Below are 19,719 nucleotides of genomic sequence, written 5' to 3'. Positions count from 1 at the left end.
CATGTCATTTGCTGTTTGATTGAGATGCCTTTTTGTTTGTGTGCGTGTCATGCAGGTGTGTTCCCTGCACTATGTGTCTAACTGCACGTTCGCATGTGTGCTTGTTCGTAGGTGTGAGGCCGCAAGATAGGTCAGGGCAGTCCGAGGACGAAGGTCAAAGAAAGGTGCGTGTACAGGTCCCGGATAAGCTGCTTGATTTGACTAATCTGACCAGCAACACATGGAGAGGTGGGTCAGTAGGCCTGTGACCCTGACACAAACAAACGCTCCTCCTTAAACAACTCTGTTACTGTCAATGACATTTCTAAACACACAGCGGCAGGTAGGCTTTGTTAATACACTCAGCGGGAGCCTGGTTTGCTTGGCTCAGTCTAAGCTGCATTGCGGTGTCCGTCTCGTGTTTCATGTGCAGATTAAACCTAAAGTGTGTCTCTTTTCGTGGACTCCTTTTAAGTGCTTTACAGTAAGATGGAAGGAAGGATTATCATATACCAACACTGAGATAGATAGATAGATAGATAGATAGATAGATAGATAGATAGATAGATAGATAGATAGATAGATAGATAGATAGATAGATAGATAGATAGATAGATAGATAGATAGATAGATAGATAGATAGATAGATAGATAGATAGATAGATAGATAGATAGATAGATAGATAGATAGATAGATAGATAGATAGGCATAGACAGATCTCCAGGCCAGATAGATAGATAGATGATCGGGGATGGATAGATGGATAGATGGATGGTGGATAGATAGATAGATAGATAGATAGATAGATAGATGGATGGATGGATGGATGGATGGATGGGATGGATGGATAGTTGATGGATTATGGATGGATGGATGGATGGATATTTGATAGATAGATAGATAGATAGATAGATAGATAGATAGATAGATATTATTGATAGATAGATAGATCTGGATGAGAGATAGATATGATGGTGATAGATAGATAGATGGATGGATGGATGGATGGATGGATGGATGGATGGATGGATAGATAGATAAATGTGTTAACTCCTTTGTAAAATAAGTCACAGTGTTTTTGAGTCTGCAGGAAAGAACATAATGTCAACAATGGAAATCACCTCAGTGTGTCCAGAATGTGCACAATAGCTAGTCAAGCCCATGGAGACCATTCTGTCCACCTCATTGTGCTGATCCTCTCTCAAGCCTTTCATTGACAGCCCTGACCCTGCTGTACCTCCCCCACCACACAGCGGACTCATTGTCATGACCTCGACACTGTACTGTCTACAGGCGACACACAGCTCTGCTTTCAAACACGGTTAATGTTAAAGGACGTATCATTATCTGGTATTTGTTGATAGCCTTCAACTGCTAAAAGGTTGAGTTGTGTACTGATATGGAACAACCAGAAACAGAAAACGAAATGTTTGTACTCTATTAATACAAATAATTGCAGGTATTTGGTTATTTTGCTCGTCTATTTATGCATATTAAAAGGTTGTGTGTTAACAGATTTGCACGAAAATCTTTGAGATCATTACTTTAAAATAGTTATTAAATAGGATTGATAGCCCCATTATTTCTTAAACAGAGATTAGCTGCTAAACTAACTGAAATAACTGATTCATATAATGTTATCTTGCTAATTTATGACCTTTTAAGAATAATATGAAATTATGGAACACGGTTGATACATCTGACATGACACTTGACTATAAGGCTCTTCAATAATGATTGAAATAATCCATTTGCTTGTAATGACATACAATATATTTAAATGGTATTGGAGCTAACAATGCACTAGGACTCCCCATGATGGGAGAAAAAAAAAAGGCTTTTCCTCTGGCTCCCCTCCCCCGCAGCAACTAGGCATCTCCAGAAGGGATATGGGATGCTCATCCCCCTCTTTCTTCTCTTTTTATGGCTGTGTGTGTTGGTTATTGAGCAGCAGTCAGATGGCTGTGATCATACAAACCTGGGATTTGGCCAACAGATTACTCTGAAAAACACTGGATTGCTGACGAGGATCAAGCCACCCGTGGAGGCTTTCTTTCATCTGCTGTGTGAAAAATAAATGTCTATTCAACCTTTAAATGGAGATTATTCATTTTATGAGAAACTGGTGTGTTGGGTTCCCTGGTTAAAACCTTCATTTGCTCCCCGAATACAATAACTCTGCAGGCTTTGAACCACAAATTAAGACAATGACAAGGTGATAGGTAGGTAAACAAGGGTTTCAAATGTTTTATTCCTTTAATATCAATGGCAAATACAAATTGCTGCTCCACGATTCATTTTCAAAGTTTTTTTTCTCCACATTTTAAGTGATTTCTTTAGACGACAGTGTCCAAATTATCCAATTCTTAAAAAGTAAGTGCACAAAACGCCCTCCTTTTAAGTTATTGTTCGATAAAGATACATGTGACCTTTCTGAGGAGAAAGGCGGCAGGCGACGACGATGTTCATGGAGCTATGGAGCGGCGTGTTGCTGTGTGTGTGTGTTGCTGTGTTACACATGAAAGCACCACGTCTGTGACGTTCACAATGAAAAGGAATGGCCCTTGTGATACATGTCGATATATCATATATACACATACATATCATGTAGTTCTGTAGGGTCGTGTCTGTTTTTAAGGCATTATCAGCCGCTTTGTATGCAGGGGACTAAATGTGCAAAAAAATCAAATACACATGAACACAAGTTCCCCCTGAAGCTGAAACCTGTAGCTTAAACAACTGGTCTGACTGTAGTTTTGTTCTTTGAGAGATTCCACACCTGCTTCTTTAAGGCAGACGCTGAGAGCACCAGGGTCCTTGTTAGAGTGGAGGAAGGGTGGAGGTGAAGAGCAGCAGTATGCATGTGACCCATACGCTGCCCCACCACGCATACCTGCCTCGTCTGCACCGTAGATACCAACCCAGCATGTGGGAGTCACGATCACACTTTTATACCTGTGCGAGCACATGCACGCATACAGGAAACACGCACACAAGCACACAAGCACACGTAGATTGGCGGAAGACCGACAACAAGCCATGGATGGAAAATAGGAGAAAACAGTTTCCTCCTATAGACAGACGTTAATGCTTATGTGAATACATGAAGTCTTTGTAAAGGGACTTTTTTTTTTTTTTTTTTTTTTTTTTTTTTTTTTTTTTTTTTGCATTTAACTAGTAAACAAATGAACAGAAATTTAGCCTTACAATTATATTTTTTTGTTTTGTTTAAAACCACCCACCCTCAACCACCCCATAGATTTCTCTCTGAAGACAGTGACAAAACACACTCTCACACACACACGCACTTACATACTGTATACACATGCACACACACCAACAGATGGCATTTCAGTGAACAAAACTGCCCACTCACACCTCATGTTCATTACATGTCCCCTTTAGTCCTTCCCCCTTATTACAAGGCAACACAGCACCTCTCCGTTTTTCAAAAAAGTTTCAAATTGACCAAAAAAAAAAAAAAAAAAAGCAGCATTCCACAATCAAACACTAAACATTTCTAGGTCTATTTTTTTTTTTCTGATTCATCTTCATGCTTTAATTGAGATTTGCAAGCAGTGGAAAAGCAGGAGCAGGGATGTTCCTTTGGCGCCGTGATGCTACACTGCAGGGATGAGGACATCTACATTCAAAAAGCTGCAATCCTCTTCCTGCCCGCGATGATTTTGAACCAAACAAAGTGCTGAGCAGCCATTTTGTTTGAGGTTCTTATAGGCACGGAGATGTGCTAACGGGCAACACAGCTTTGCCAGAGGAATCATCACCACCGCTCAACCTGGCCACCAGCTCCTCTCATTTTTATTCTTTTTAATTCAAATTTTTTATAAATTATTCAGATTTTTTTTGTCCTTTTATTCCCACATTAAAGGGCAAGATGGCTTTGAAAACAGCTAAAAATTAGGATCAACCACAGAGAAAACATTTCATTTTTCGACACAAAAGCCTCGAGGCACAAGAGACATTTCTAAATACTCTATGGGTTGACTAGGCTGTGCAAACAAACTACACATTAGAAACTCTCAATAAACCTCACAAGAAGACCATAAGCTTTGACTAATTAAATATATTTCTATATATTCATCTATATATTTAGTATATCTAATAAATACATTTGTTGATAGACATAGAGATCTTTCTGTAAACTATTTACATTAACATTTTTTGCAGAAACAATAAATAGCTTTGTAGGCAAGGCAAAGGAGGGAAAATCTGTGTTTTTTAAACATTTTAGTGCTTTTCATGTGTGTTTTCCCACTGAAAAGCCAAGGCCTGTTGTTCTGTTTTAGGCTGACTCAGCTCGTCTTAAACTGAACCCTCCCTTCATAAATATTTGTCAGGAACATCTTCTTGCAAAAAAAAAAAAAAAAAAAAAGATGCTCTCAATCTTACCTGCCTGTCCTCTCTTTATAATGGAATGTGCTCCAGTCTCTCGACTGCTCTCAGTAGATCGGCTCTTCCCTTCCTATTTATACCTGGTGAACGGGGCAGTGATGAAGTAGTGCACAAAAACAATGTACCAGCACCTGCCAAGATATACCAGCGTTCAGCCTGAATTTAAAAAAAGTTTCCAAACCTGCTAGTGACCTCCGTCATCACCAGGCTCAGACGTGACATACACACATTTATGATAAAAAGGATGCTGTAAAAACGCCACAGTCATCAGAGAGAGGCAGTAAAACATCAAACCCACCCCTAAAACCCTCCCATACACCCCGGCCCCTTCACAATCTCATGCTGCACACATTTTTTTGTTTTGTTTTTGTGTTACTTTTTTACCTCTGAATGGCAGGTGTGGACAAAATAATGACAGGGTAGTTACCAGCCTGCCAATTCCTGGGTACTAAAGGACGTATTGCTGTCGGCCTAAACAGTTTAACACCACACACCGTACCATACTTTAGTGTCCCTACAGCGCAGCAGACGACTGGCCTGTTTTTTCAACACATTTCAAACACTCATTTCATCTTTGTAACATTAATGCAACAGCTGTAGTGAGGGGGCCCTTTAAGTTTTTCAGAGACAGCATTTGAAAAAAATAAATAAATAAATAAATGTTTTGTTTACAAAAGCAATTGTAAGTGCAAAATTCCATGCACGGATGGTTGCCTGGTGGGCGGGGCAGAAAAAAGGCCCCACATCATGTCAGTGTCACACCTTTGGGAGGACTCGCGATGGAGGGGGGTATATGTGTGTGTGTGTGTGTGTGTCTAAGTATGTGTGAAGTTAGGGTGAAATCTCATAAGTGCTTCCCATGGCTCTTGAGGCATAGAAAAAAGAGGCAGTGGGATATTGTGTGGTAACATTCTCTGGCTGAAAGTTGTGTTTTCTGATGAATGGACGGAGAGACGGAGTGTCTTTAAAATCCCACTCGTTTGATTGGTGCAGAGCAGAGAGTGGGTGACACTCTAATGACTGGCCGCTGATGATGGGCCGGATGTTGTCGGATGTCTTGGAGGTGTTGCAGTCTGGATGGAAGCCGTTGTGGGAACAGAAAGTCTGCAGAGGCCCCGGCTGGACGAGAGGCCTCAGACTTGGTCAGTCCTGGTATGTATGGAGACGGGAAGGGGGAGGGAGGGGAGATGGTAAGGTCTGAGTGAGACTAGGGAGTGGTGAGGCTATCTTGGTATGGGATTGGTTGAGGGGGTAAAAGCGGGAGTTTGGGGTCAGCGACCAGTGCCGTCTATAGGCTGCAGCCTAACTGCTTGGCCCTCTCCTGAGTGTCCTGCAGCAGCAGCAGGCTGGCGCTGGAGTAGCCCTCGTCGCTGCAGCCGCTGCGCAGGCTGCCTCGCTCGTCCCCTGAGTCGCCCCCGCTGCTGGTGCTCCACTCCAGGTCACCCAGCAGGTAGTCCGTCCCCTCCACATCCACATCCAGATCCTCTGTTGGAGCAAAAAGGAACCGCAAACATTGTTATAGGTCTGAATGATAATTGAATATTCGTCATTTGTTCTAGCACCTGTACCGAAGGAACACTGTACAGGCAGCATCAGCAGGCAATCTGCATGTATGTGTTCATGATACAGCCATTCTCTGTTACTAAAGACACTGTGTTTTACTTTGTTCTCCATGTTTGAAATAGTTGCGGGAATATGACAATACCTTATTCTAACTTTCATTGTTCATACAAACAAACTTTGATATCATGTTATGATACGTGGCTCTATGTAATTTATGGGAGTGTATGTTGTTTTCTTGCTCTCGTCTGGATTCACCTCATACAATCACTATTTCATGGAGAGCAGTGAGTGTATTACGTCCGTGTACCTTGGTCAGAGTCGGACTTGTCGGACACAGCCGAGCCGGTACTGTCCATGCGGGTCCTCTCCACCCCCAGCTGCTCCAGACGCCTCCTCAGGTGTCTCCTCTCCCGCTGTAGCTGCTCCACAGTATGCTGAGCTCTCCTATCGCTCTCCTCCAACCTCTGCAGGGCGGGGAAGAGAAAAAGATATTGTCAGAAATGTTGCTCTATGTGTGTGTGTGTGTGTGTGTGTGTGTGTGTGTGATGCCTCAGTGACTTATCCAAGAGATCTCAGTCCCTCAAACAAACTAAAATAACTCACAAACCCACCACAGTGCTTAACAAATTACCCTCATGTCTTGTCTTGATGACCTCCAGTTTGGATTTGGACCCTACCACAGAACTGAGACTGCAAGTTCATTGCTGTGTTGCAGTGTAAAAAACTGGGCTGGCCTGACTGGCACGGTCCTAGATTGGTTTAAGTCCTTTCTACAAGACAGTATTTGAGCGATCTAGCACGACACGTGGAGTTCCTCAAGGCTCCATCCTTGGGTCTCTGCTTTTTAACCTCTATATGCTCCCTGTTAGGCAGAATCATGCAAAAAAACACCGTTGGCATAATTGTGAACGTTCACTGATTGACATTGCTCTAATAACCAAATAAATGGTTGAATGAACCTGAATGTTCTGTTAAACAAAGGCTAAACTGAGATCATTGTATTTGGAGCTAAAGAAGAAAGTGGATGCTCATCTTGAGTCCATTTCTTTTATGTAAAAAAACATAGAAATCTTGTCTACAAATAATTTAATGGCTCAAAGTCTTAATACATTTCTGACCTACTTCTTCAATATGAATCCCACTGGCCAGATAACTATTCCCAGAGTCAGAACAAAACAAAACATGGTGAAGGTTCATTAAGTTATTATATTGAATCTAAGATGTAAACTAACTGAAACTACTTTAAGACCAAATACTTTTATGTCGATGACTACCTTTTAATTGAAATTGCACTTTGTTCAATTTGCACTAATATTACACTTTTATTGTTTGTGTTTTATTTGTCTTCTTAAAGTTTTTACTTTTATTGTAATTTTTACTTTATACCATTTGTTCTTTCTACCTGTTTATTGAAACTTCTTACTGTAAAAAAGTTGTAGGCCATATTATTTCTCTTACCTGTGTTCTTTTAAGACTTCATTATGTAAAGAAACTTGAAATGTGCTTCATAGGTAAATTCGCTTTACCTCTTTGCATTGATTATGTTGGAACCAAACATACACATTAGTACACACACCTTGATATGATCTCTGGCCTTCATCAGCAGGCTGAGGGTGGTGTGCCGATTAGCATCTGGTCCTAAGGGAACGAGGGATTTTAGGCGCTCTAAACACAGCCTTAGATGTGCCCGTCTGAAGACAGAAGAGAAGAAACAAAGAGAGAGAAACTGTCAAACATGATTAGCTTTTTTCACATCTGTTACATACAACAGGCATGCGATTTGTCGAGCCTTCATATCCAAGTTTATTCTTGGCCTTGGAAACGGTAGCTTGACATTAAACTAATAAGTAAATCACTCAAGGTCCACTTCCAGTCCACAACTGTGGTTGAAAGCTCCAGAGTGGGTATTATTTATGAATGAATGGTAATTAATGCAAGCCTGCATAAAGTCTTACGTAGCTTGAGAATAATCAGACTTTTACTAAACTATTCCCAGTTAGATATGAAATGAATCCCTCTTTGATTCCTTACTTTGAGGAATACAAACATGTTCTTTAGTCATGCTAGAGGCTTTGCTCTAAGGATGGCAATGTTGGTCATCAAATATTAGCATGCTAATGTTGAAAACTAAGTTGGTGAACGCGGTCATTGTTAGCATGCTGATGTTAGCATTTAGCTCCAAGTACCTCAGTATAACCTCACAGAGCTGCTAGCATGGCTGTAGACTTTTGGTTTGCTATAAAATAGAAGCCAAACCTCTAAAACGTCAAGAGTTGTCTAAACACAAAAGGCCTCTAAAATAGTGTGCTTAAATAAAACACAAACTACAAAATTACAACAGTCTGATTTAAGACTATTTCCCCTATGAGCCAATGTGCATGTGTTTATGTCCTTCTGCTTTTTGATGCTAGAGTTACTCATTCATATAAGCCGTAGTGACTAAATGGTTTGCACATGTGAGGATGAAGTCATGAGACTCTCCAGTTTGCTTCTTGAGCATTGTAACATTACCACATAATGATGCTAGGATTTTTGAGGAACAGTGTACAAATCCTCAGTTGATAAGAATTAAACAGAAATGTGCTGAAATTTGTGTGTGTGTGACATATTTTCAGATCTGAACATCAGCTGTCCTATAACACAGTTCACGTTTTCATTTCTCATCTCGACTCTCTTCCCCCCTAGCCGCTCTAAGCTGGCAGCATTGGCAGTTGCTACGGTCTGGTGGGTGTTTGCGACCACTTGACCCGCTGTTACACAACACGCACCTCCAGCTCCAGCCTCGGCGGAGTGTGTACGTGTCTGAATGCCTGTGTGAATCGAGCGAGTGGGAGTGTGTACGTCACACTCTTCCTGAGAGTGTAAAAATGTTTTTTTGGCAGCTGAGGGCCGACTGAATGAGCTACTCATTTATTGTCTGCTGCAGTTAATCCTGATGTGAGCGTCGCAGCCGGAAAGAGTTTATTCAAAATCGGACACATGGAAAGAAGGTAGGGCTGATTTGACTGTGGGCAGAGGACACACTCAAATATATTGTCATAGAACGGACTGGGAATGAAAAAAAAAGGCCCTGGACTCTTAAACCGGGCCACCAAGCCCAGCCAGCTATTCAACACCACCAACACAACCCATGCTACAATTTATGTAAACAATATATTAATTTCAATCGGACAATTTTTTTTTACAAAATAAACGACCAATATTTATAATTTAGTAGTTCCTTCATTGAATCTTTCTACAAGAAAATGTTTTTAATTGTTGTTTCATTTCTTAATTTGTAAAAGGTGCAAGACTCGAGATTTGTAGCATTTCAACCTTTGTTTCTTTATAATGCATTTAATACTTGACTCCTTTCTATACAGGGCTTGTATAAAGGCGACAAAGTAGTCCGTGAATATGATATACGAGTTTACGGTCAATGGCGATTTGCTGGTTACATTCATTGTCTTCTTGATTTTTCACGGTACATTTTTCACAGTTATATGCCATCTGGCGTCTCAGAGAAAAATACAACCAACAGTGTGTTGAGCATAAACGCCTTTGTGCTACGATGCCACAAGCGAGAACAAACAAAGCTTTAGAATGAACTGGATCAAAAGTTATTGTCTGGTAGCACACAGGACTTGGTTACTTTTGTTTGAGAGGGTGGTGACTATTCTAAAATATGTATATTTTGCATTGCATCGGCACCAATTGTCAAGCAGCCCATTAGGAAAACGCCCACTGCTCCAGATGGCCAGCCCGTCTGTGCCCCTTGCCCTTTTAAAACACACACAGACACACACACACACACACACACACACAGACAGACAGACAGACAGACAGACAGACAGACAGACACACACACACACACACACACACACACACAGAGAGAAAGGATAGCCAATGCAGTCACATACAAAACAGTGTTCAGCTGCTGAAACCAAGTGCCTGTTTCTCAGCTGACTCAGTCCAAAGGGCATAAGGACTGCCATTACATAACATCAATGCCCTCGGCTGTTCTGACATAATCAGCAGGGCTAGCTAAAGTTAATTCAAAAACCCTGCCGAGCAGCAGACTCATGAAAAAGCACAGGTCACTTTATGTCTGAGTGATAGAAACAACACTACGGGCGTGGCTGATACACACAGCGCTATATCACCAACAGGTTATTCTGGTTCAGAGTGGCTTTAGGTGAGGTGTGTGTCTGTGTGGAGCTACAGGCTCGTGCTGTGCGCAGACGAAGGCCAGAACCTTTCTCTGAACTTTTCCTGTGCCCTCATTTTGCGCCTGTGTTCTTTTTAAATGCACACGACAGGTCCAGCAGTAAATCACTCCACTGTCCTTGCTCTCGCTCTCGCTCTCGCCCTCTGAACCCCAACAGTAACTGCTCATGACCCGCTGGGAGGAAGGTAAAAAAAGGCGTTCTGGTGGCTGGAGTCGTGTTACGCGGACGTAAACATGCGCGCCCACACACAGGCATGCTTTTGGTTCCGAGTGCAACGACGCAGGGGAGGGGAGTTGTACAAATTAGGACTTTGAATGTGTGTAGGGAGATTTAACTGCAATATTACCAGCAGGGGAGACGGGTCTCGTGGCCCTCCTCTGGCTTTGCTGGCAGCGGGTCGCCATGAGTAATTTACTATCCGCCCATGATGGCTTTCTATCATCAAGCTACTGGTGGGAGAAACTGGCTAAAGGCTACGAATGTTCTCAAGTTTAATACGACGAGCTGTGGTCGTAATTCTGATTTACTGCTGGGCCTGAGCTGCCTCCACACACAGAATCGTGCACACATGCAGAGGGCTAAGTCCCAGGCACAGGCCTCCGTGCCATATATTATTCATGCTGTCCACTGGGCTGCTGGTTTGGATCACCTAGCACATGTAGGATGGAGGCACTGAGAGTGACGGGGATTAAATGATTAAATGAATAAATTACATATTAGTTTTCTGGCCTAAAATGTCAGAAACTCCTGCAAAATAACAGCAGTTTATGTTTTGATTCATACAACCCTCACAGCCTGTTATTACAGCTGTGGCATTATCTTGAAAAAGGATTGTATTAATGTGGTGTTTCATAGCAGGAGTCTACAGCCATGCTAGCAGCTCTGTGAGGCTGTGCTTTGACACTGCGGTGCTTTGAGCTAAATGTTAACATCAGCATGTAACCTGCTCACAATGTCAAAGCTTACATGCTGACGTTAAGCAGGTATAATGTTTGCCATGTTCACCATCTTAGTTTCACATGTTAGCATGGTAACATCTGCTAATGAGCAATAAACACGAAATACAGCTGAGGCTGATGGGAACGTCATAGAACAAAGTATTGGACCAATTAAAATGTTCATTTTGCTTTTTCAGTTTCTTTTTTCTTTTAAACATTTAATTATGGCCCGATTATCCTGAGGACTAAAATGAAAATAATGTATTTACCATCGTCTCTTTTAATTCTAACTCTGAGTAAAATCAAAATGTACAGAAACTGTCCATGGTAACAGAGGATCAGCAACAATTCACAAATATGCACAAACACACACAGATGGGTACATTTCTACATACCTGTTCTTTTCCATTTCATTGTGCGTAGACCTATGGAGACAAAAAAACACATATGAGATACCACACATAATACCAAAGGACAATGCTTGAAAAGGATAAGGTTTTCACTTTGTGTGCCATCATAGCAGTCCAAGGCCTTACTGCAGGGGAGGGAGAGAGGCAGAAAAGGCTGTGTGGGAGTTTATGAGCAGTCAGAACGGCAGAGGAAATGAGATTCTGAGAAAAAACAGGATGAGCATTCTGATGCCTGTGGCTCGTTCCACAGATGATACTTGTGCTTTTTTTAAGGGCCGCATTGAAATACGTGATGAAGGGGCCAGGGGTAAACATAGTAACAGTAACTAGAAACAGAAGCCAGGGACTATGCCCTCTTCAAACTGCCTGATTATCCACAGTGCATGTATTACAGAGAGAGGCGGGGGAGGGGGAGGACACAGTGCTGAAGGTAAACTGAGAGATGGAGGTGTGCTAGCGGCCAGCATGACTTCTGCATTGCAGTAGCCCCGTCCACACAGCCTGCTCAAGGCGGGACTGACGCTGTTATTCCACCTTCTGTTCTGTATAAACCGGAGGGACAGAGTTGCCTCCGGTGCCGGCTCAACGGGAAAAGTTCCCCTCAGCATTCCTGAACCCTCATCTACCTCCACTTGACCTCTTGATCCCCCCCCACCCAAGGTCCCAAAATAGCCTGTCTGCACCTTCAGCTCTGCTAGGCTCAACACTGTCCCCATGCCTTGATGCCTCGAGATCCTCAGAGGACACGCACACACTCAAACCTTGATTCACCTCAATGTTTGACAACCTACTAAATAAACCTAAAAATAATGTCTTCCAATATTACAACTTCCTAACAGCACTTGGTTTCATGGCTCTCTCTGTGTGTGTGTGTGTGTGTGTGTGTGTGTGTGTGTGTGTGTGTGTGTGTGTGTGTGTGTGTGTGTGTGTGTGTGTGGTGCGGGGTATCATCTAGTTTCAGCTCCGGGTGCTCTCTATCTCACTTGGCCCCCCCCTCCGGCCAGTGTGCATTCCTGTTCAGGGCAGACAGCCGCTGGTGACATAACAGCGTTGGCAGAGAAATGATCCCACTTATTCAGGCTACATTTCAGGCTCTGGGACACGTCCCACCTCCGACCCACGCCCCTATAATGTACGGGTTGCTCTATCTCTATATCAAAACATTACTATAAAGTTAATATTTAAGTCAGGATTGATGCCCAAAACTACTAAAATAAGACCACGGTTGTATGAAACCCGCATCTCCTGTAGCGATGGTTCCAAGTCAGCCTGGTTCCTCTGAATCCGTCTGAATTAACTTACAGAGGTAACAACTCTTAAATAAATTGTGAAACTGCTCCTGGTTTGATCGCTTCTTCCGTGTCACCTGAAAATGACAGTGATGGGTTGTGCCACTTGGTACTGGCTGGTCAGGGCGATGTCAAGAAAATGAATGACTATTCTAATAATAAGTTTAACTCTTTAAACGCCACATCCAGTGTTGACATTCGTTCTTCTCGGACAGATCCCTGGGCATAAGTCTTACTACGTGGGGTCTGTGGGCTATTATCTCGTTGGGGGGGTCCTTGATAGAGAAATGATCAGATTAAATTGGCTAACTGAATTGTAGACAGCAAGATTCTACAACATGAATCAACTACTAACCTCCATACATTTCTGAAGGCTTACTGTGGCCTCGCCCAACAACGGCCACATAAGCCTGAACAACAACACAGGGCGGTGAGTATGGAAACACTCAATTTGCCTGCTCAACATGGATGGCGAGATCATGTGTGTGGAGGGTGGGGGAGGACCTGTGTAATGGAGAAGCTGGTGCTCTCCACTGCTTGCCAAGACTGAGAACAGAGCAGGAAAGACTGCAAGGCGGGATGGAGGAGGTGAGAGGAGAGAGAGAAAATGCAAGTGGGAGGGAGGGATGGGGGGGATGGGGGAGTCACTACTAGTGACACACATCCACGCCGGAACCACAGTGACTCCCCTCCCCCTCTGCTCATACATCCACGCCATGGTTAAACAACAGAATCTGGAGGAGCTGGTTCATACTGGGTTGAGTGGTTTCCAATACATACAACGACACATACATACATGGCTGCCTGACCAACATTTCACCAAAAAAAAAATCATCATGCCTGATCAATTAATGGTCCTCTCTCTCTCGTCTGTCAGAAATCCACCCTTCCCCCCCAAAAAGGCAAACTCGTTCAGCCACAGTGCTGGTCTGCTTATTAATGATCAAGAGCCAACATCAAGCCGGACCCTACCCAATAATCCGAGCTGAGCAGAAGCCTCTTATTAATAACAAGTGTCGCTCTGCTGCCCTTGAATAGTAATGAGAAGTAGCTGATTAAAAGCTCATAGATGATGAGGGAGTTGCTTAACATAAACTTGGAGTAAAATAAGTAAAATGGTAAAAGTGCCGATAGGATTTAATGGCTGGTGGAAAAACCTGCAGCAGCTGGGGGTCTGGTTGACATACAAAGCTAGTCACACATTTTCTTCACAGGGCAGGTCTAAAAATGTAGTGCCACCTAAGCATGTTAGGACATGTTCTGAGCTGGAAGCAGGTGTGTTCTTACAGGAGTCAACATCCTGCATCTTTTGGTGGGTTACAGGTTTGTCGCCGTCACAGAGTGCTGTTGGGAGGATGCATTTTTGTAGGCCAACCCGGAAGTTAACCGTGCACTGGTTCCCTCAACATAAAGCCAATGGGATAGAATCTCTGATACACAACGTTAATGATGTCGCATGACTTCATGTCCCCAACACGAAGATAAAAGGAGGACTAGTCCATGTGTTGTCGTTTTGTGGAATAATTTAGACACTGCCATCTTTAAGCCAAGTAAACACTTCAAAGTTCCAGGGGTGCAAACTCCTGATGAAAAAGGTGACAAGGATCCGAACCCCCTAGGGGGGTCCGGGGCAATATATATAATATAATATATATATATATATATATATATTCATATGCTTCAATGTTATTCCAGTAAAACACAAATAAGCTGCAGCTATTCAGCTTGGATGGTTTTCAACTTTCACAACCCCTTTAACTTGTCTTTCATCCTTTTCCGAACAAGGGAAAGGGAAATGAGAAATGAAGCCAGTTCTTTTTTTTTTTTTTTTTTAACTTCTGTTTATAACCCTAACTTCTGTTTACTGGAATTGTACATGGATAACTCACAGAATCAACATTTGAAATACTTCCTACATAACTCCCTTCCCATGTGGCCTCCCCCCACCCCAACCCAGCATCACCTTGACAGACAACCAAATATTTAAATAAACGTCTGTATACAATATTGAATAACACACAAAACAAAACAAAATAAACATGTAATGTACACTCAGTTAGAAAGGCAGATAGCGGATTGCCTGCCCCCCCCCAAATGTTTTTTATTGCAGATCTACACAAATGACCTATTTTGGATCAAAAACGGCAAGTTTGCACCTATGAAGTTCACAAGAGGGGTAATTAGTGATATATTTTATGATGTAGAACATAATGTTAAAATCTCTTCAGCTTGTGTTACTCACAAACCCTATTTCAGGCATCTGACCAAAACCATGGATTTTGTGACATGGGAACCGAACTGCCGAAAAAGTTGACTCATATACAGGTTTTATGACGTATTACTGCTGCACACAAATGACTAAGTCAAGCTCAACGGACAAAATCCTGACCAACAGGCTAAACCGAATATTTGAATAGGACAAGATCCTTTTAGAAAGAGCAGTATTTACACATGTACGCATTTAAACAATGAAATGCAAGTAATTACTATGATTTCTTAAATCGTTTGGCAGATGACTCCAGCTGAAACTATTAGCTGATTTAACGATTAACAGTTTTGATGATCTAATAATCATTAATTTGACAGTGTCTGGTTGTAGCTTCTCCAATTTGAAGATTTGCTGCTTTTTTTTTTTATATCAGTGTTTATATCTTTGGGTTTTGGAGAAACCACACATTTCAGACACTGCGTTGGACACTGGGGACTGAAAGATTGTATAGACTAAGGGATTAATTGAAAAAATGATCAATTTATTAACAAGTAGAGTGTATGAAGGTATGGAATATTTAAAAGGTCTGTGTAAAGCAGTCTTGCAACTTTAGATCTGACGATAATATAGCGGGATAGGTACATTGGGTTATGAGAGGTAACAGTCATATACGTGAACTCAATTCACATGCTTCACATTGTGTGCTCCGTACATTACGTTCTTAGCCCTTCAGAGGACACTTTAGGTCAAGGAGTTATTCAGACATACAAGTTAATGCAACGTGTCATCCAACAACGTCAATAGGTCTGCCATCATAGATAGGGGCGAGGGGTGATAGTTCAAGCGGGGATAACAGCGCACAGGTTCAGACAGTATCTCACTGAGGACGTTTATGAGGTTGCCCTTGTTTGTACATGCCAAGTGTTTAAAGCAGTGTTGAGAATCAAAAAAAAGAAAAAAGCCTGCTCCCTCTCTCACGTCTACACACCAGACCAATCACTGCATTAAGTGGGCATTCATAACGCCAGATATTCTGTTTTAGAAAGTTATATGAATGGTTTCAGCTATTTAAGATGGATGTACATTGGGTAAGAGGCCTATAAATCAGTCTATTTATATCCTTCTCTCATGTGTTCTGCATTCATTCCAGTTATTGATGTGTAGTGTGCCCTCAAAGCCAACATACCTGTCATCAAACTGAGTGAGGTGAACGTCAGTGACAACTCAATGCTAAAGAAAATATTTTAGGCGACCAAAATGGTACAATTAACTTTCATGAACTGGACACACACACGCCGAAAGGGTTAAAGTTGTAAGACGAAGACATGGAAAACACCCAGACTGCACAACGCCATGGTAGTGACATGTCGTTAACAAGGTAGCCAGGCCCTTTTCTACTTCTATTTGCAGCCAGAGGAGTCGCCCCCTGCAGGCTATTAGAAGGAATGCAAACGTAAGGCACTTAAATTACGGTGGGTGGAACGAGGCAGCAATATGTTTATGTTGTGTCTGTATCCAGGGAGCAGGTCACCTAATGTCACAGTTTATTTGAAAAATAAATTTTCATCATCCTAATTAGATCTTTATATTTACACGCCAATGTTTCGACCTCAAGCAAGTCTAAAACTTTTTTTGCACCAATGATCTGATTAATTGTGGGGTTTCCATTGTGCATCTGTGCATAAATACAGGTGGATACAAACAAACTCAAATCTATTAGGTCCTTTAGAATATGGTTCCAATTATTCTGCCTTCAATCATTGAGTTCTTCATCCTCTCCACCGAAACAATCAATGCTCTCAGAAGCTTTGTGTTCAAACGAGCTCCACGGACCAAATTTCTCAATGGCAGGAAACCCAAACTGCAATCTAATCACGGCGCGCACATTGATCTGCGAGGTGTGGATGCAACATAAATCTGCCCCGATATGATTGATTTATAGAATCCTGTGTGTGTGTGCCGTAGCGTCTATTGACTGGAGCTGTCAGAGCATGCTCCCTCACTTAAATGTCTCCTGCAGTCACCTTGACTGACCCAGTTTGTCTTACTGAGTGGCCATTCGCCTTAAGACGGACTGATGTTTGCTGCTGTCACTCACTAGTCGAAGCCAAAACAAGGCCATAACCCAATAGACTGACACATGCAGCCACCTCTTGTATAATCAGATGCCCTTTTCTGTAGTGTCAGGCACAAATCAAAACCTAGTGAGTTGAATTTCATATAACTCTAGTTTGAATTTTATCTTATTTCGGCAGCAAAAGAAAACAAAATGACGTAAAATGTCCTAATTTATTATTCAGTCTCTACAAAGGGCAAATTATAAGTGCGCATTGTAAAAATCAAAATCCAATCCAGTAAACAATGGATAAACGTTGCTGCGCTCAGTGTGGACACACAAAAAGGGGGTGTTGTGTTGCAGCGCCGAACAATCATACAGTGTTTATGTTCTGGCCACAGGGAGCCGACATGCCTTTACCTGCTACTTGTGTTTTTCTTGCTTTTGCTTTTCCTTTTCAAGCTTTCCCTCTCTTGGCTGCTGATGAAGGGTGGCATGGAGGCATAGCCGTGTTCGGCTTCTGCAAGCAAGCAAACAAACAAACATAGTGGTCACATGTCCAGATATATCTGCCAATACAAAACATAGCCACAGTGACAAGAAGCCAGAATAGAACATTTGATCCCGAGCCTTTTGGGAATTGAGCAGCGATGTCTGGTGCTGAAGTGCAGGCATGCAATGGATGGACACCATGCAGTGTCTTTATACAGTGTTTTCTCCCCTTCATCCTGGACAATGATGTCATCTTGAACTGGAATAAACCCCACAAGCAAACCACAACAGAGGGAAAGGAGGGGCCTCCATGAAAACAATGTCTCCCTGCACATCTCACTGCACCTGCCACAAATGCATTCATTCATTTATTCATCATCAGAAAAAGGGAGAATGCAAGATTATTATTTCTTTTTTGCACATTTGCAGAACATCCACAAATGCATGCACATTAACACTGATGAGCAGCTATTTTGGGTGACGTAGGGGGATGCATGCTGCTGTGCTGTTGTGCAGAAAACCCCTATAACGTGCATGGCTTGATTATTTAATGCAAAATGAAAGGGGTGCAACAGGATTTTTTTTTTTTTTTTTTTTTTTAGTGCATTGGTTGTCATAAAGACTGTAGAAAACAATACACTTTACCTCGTTCCCTGCGCTCGAGGTACTCAGCTGCTTCGATCAACATCTGCACCATTCCGATCGCCGCCATTTTCAACAATAACAGGGATAAAATAAAGCTCTTCCTTTTAATGCTTGTTAGAGATGGTTCAGGTGACGTTAAGGGCTTTGGTGTGAGCGTGCTGCACGAAGGCTGAGGGTGTCACTTCTTCAACGCCTTAGGGTGCTCTGCCCTCTTTATTAAAGCCACCAGTTTGTTTTAAATAGAATAATCTACGGGGTTTCTTTGAATGTGTTCGAGGGAAAAAAAAAACGGCTGGTTTTAGAATGTTGCTCTGTTTGAAAAAAACAAACAAGTTGGCTAACGTAAGCGCTCGTGACAAGTTTTTTCAAATAACCGTTGGAACGTTCGCGTGGAACCTTGTACAGATTCAGCCTAACGGTAAAAAAAAAAAACACACACACAGAAAAAATAAAAACCGTTGGCTGGTCAGTTGACACGGACTTGGCTTATGTGATGAAAAAAAAACTTAGAAAAAAAAATAAAAAAAGCATAAAACGAGCTATCTGTTGTCTTAAAAAAAGTTCAACTGACGATGTCATCCAGGGCTATGTGGCTGGCTGGTTTTTGTGCTGGCTTTTTTTTTTTATCGCTGCTCACGCGTTAAGACGTCCTGCTGGAAACGCAGATAGCGACTGACATCAACTGAGGAACAGTGAGTGTTTATCAAACTGCTTCCAAAATAGTGGCTTGTTGATCTGGACGACAGCAAACTACTGTACTCCACCACAAAAGCTCCTGTGTTCTGTGATGTGATTGGGTACTGGACGAAACAACTTGCGCTCCCATTGGGCGTTTGCGCTGTCAATCATTTCGAGGGGGGGGCGGTACCGAGTGCCACTGAGAACCTGGTGACGCCATTTTGGTCCGTTGATTCCATTGGCGTATACACACAGCGCGGAGCCAGAATGGACCCAGTTTCTGCCTGAGACATTCTCGCAACGTGATTGGTTGCTACCTTGATAAGCTCGTTAGCGATTGGCTGCGATGACCACGAGCTACAGTGACAACGCCCGCTTCTGACAGAGGGACACGCCCCCTCGGCCATGCTGCTTCGCGTTGTATGGCGATGATTGGCTGCTGTGGTGTTGTTTGTCTCACTCTGCGTTCAGGTATTGGACAGATTCACATGTTGTCTTGTTATTGGCCTCCTGCTTATCCAATCACAAAGAATGGCACCGCGCATGCGCACACCCACTGCTTTCTGAATCATATTAGTCAGAATGAGACGGATGCCCATTTTAAAGCAGGGGGGGAAAAAAATGGACCTAAACTGAAAAAACAGAATGGATGTTTCTGCTGGAAGACGTCATTCGACCGGGACTAAATTTGATAATTAGATGAGAAACCAGCCCATAGCATAGGCTTACAGAGAATTAGAGTATTTAGATTATCCGTTGCTCTAGACTCCATAATGATCACATTCATCAGTGTACAATCATTAAATGTCAGCGTTCAGACATTGATAACTAGATATTA

The 19,719-nt window shown here is 42.4% G+C and overlaps 1 protein-coding gene across 1 annotated transcript; it reads right to left on the bottom strand.

Annotated features, from left to right (window-relative positions):
* Positions 1–5,052: 5,052 nt before the first annotated feature.
* On the bottom strand, positions 5,053–18,673 carry mxd1 (MAX dimerization protein 1). The gene is made up of 6 exons (XM_054611793.1): positions 18,204–18,673; positions 17,487–17,586; positions 11,498–11,527; positions 7,533–7,647; positions 6,264–6,420; positions 5,053–5,878 (listed from the first exon to the last, which is right to left on the bottom strand). The coding sequence occupies exons 1-6, from the start codon at positions 18,268–18,270 to the stop codon at positions 5,682–5,684; spliced, it is 666 nt and encodes a 221-aa protein (XP_054467768.1). The 5' UTR covers positions 18,271–18,673; the 3' UTR covers positions 5,053–5,681.
* Positions 18,674–19,719: the final 1,046 nt, after the last annotated feature.

The sequence above is a fragment of the Anoplopoma fimbria genome, chromosome 13 (genome assembly GCF_027596085.1).
Source record: "Anoplopoma fimbria isolate UVic2021 breed Golden Eagle Sablefish chromosome 13, Afim_UVic_2022, whole genome shotgun sequence".
NCBI lineage: Eukaryota > Metazoa > Chordata > Actinopteri > Perciformes > Anoplopomatidae > Anoplopoma > Anoplopoma fimbria.
This window is presented reverse-complemented; position numbering and strand designations above follow the sequence as displayed.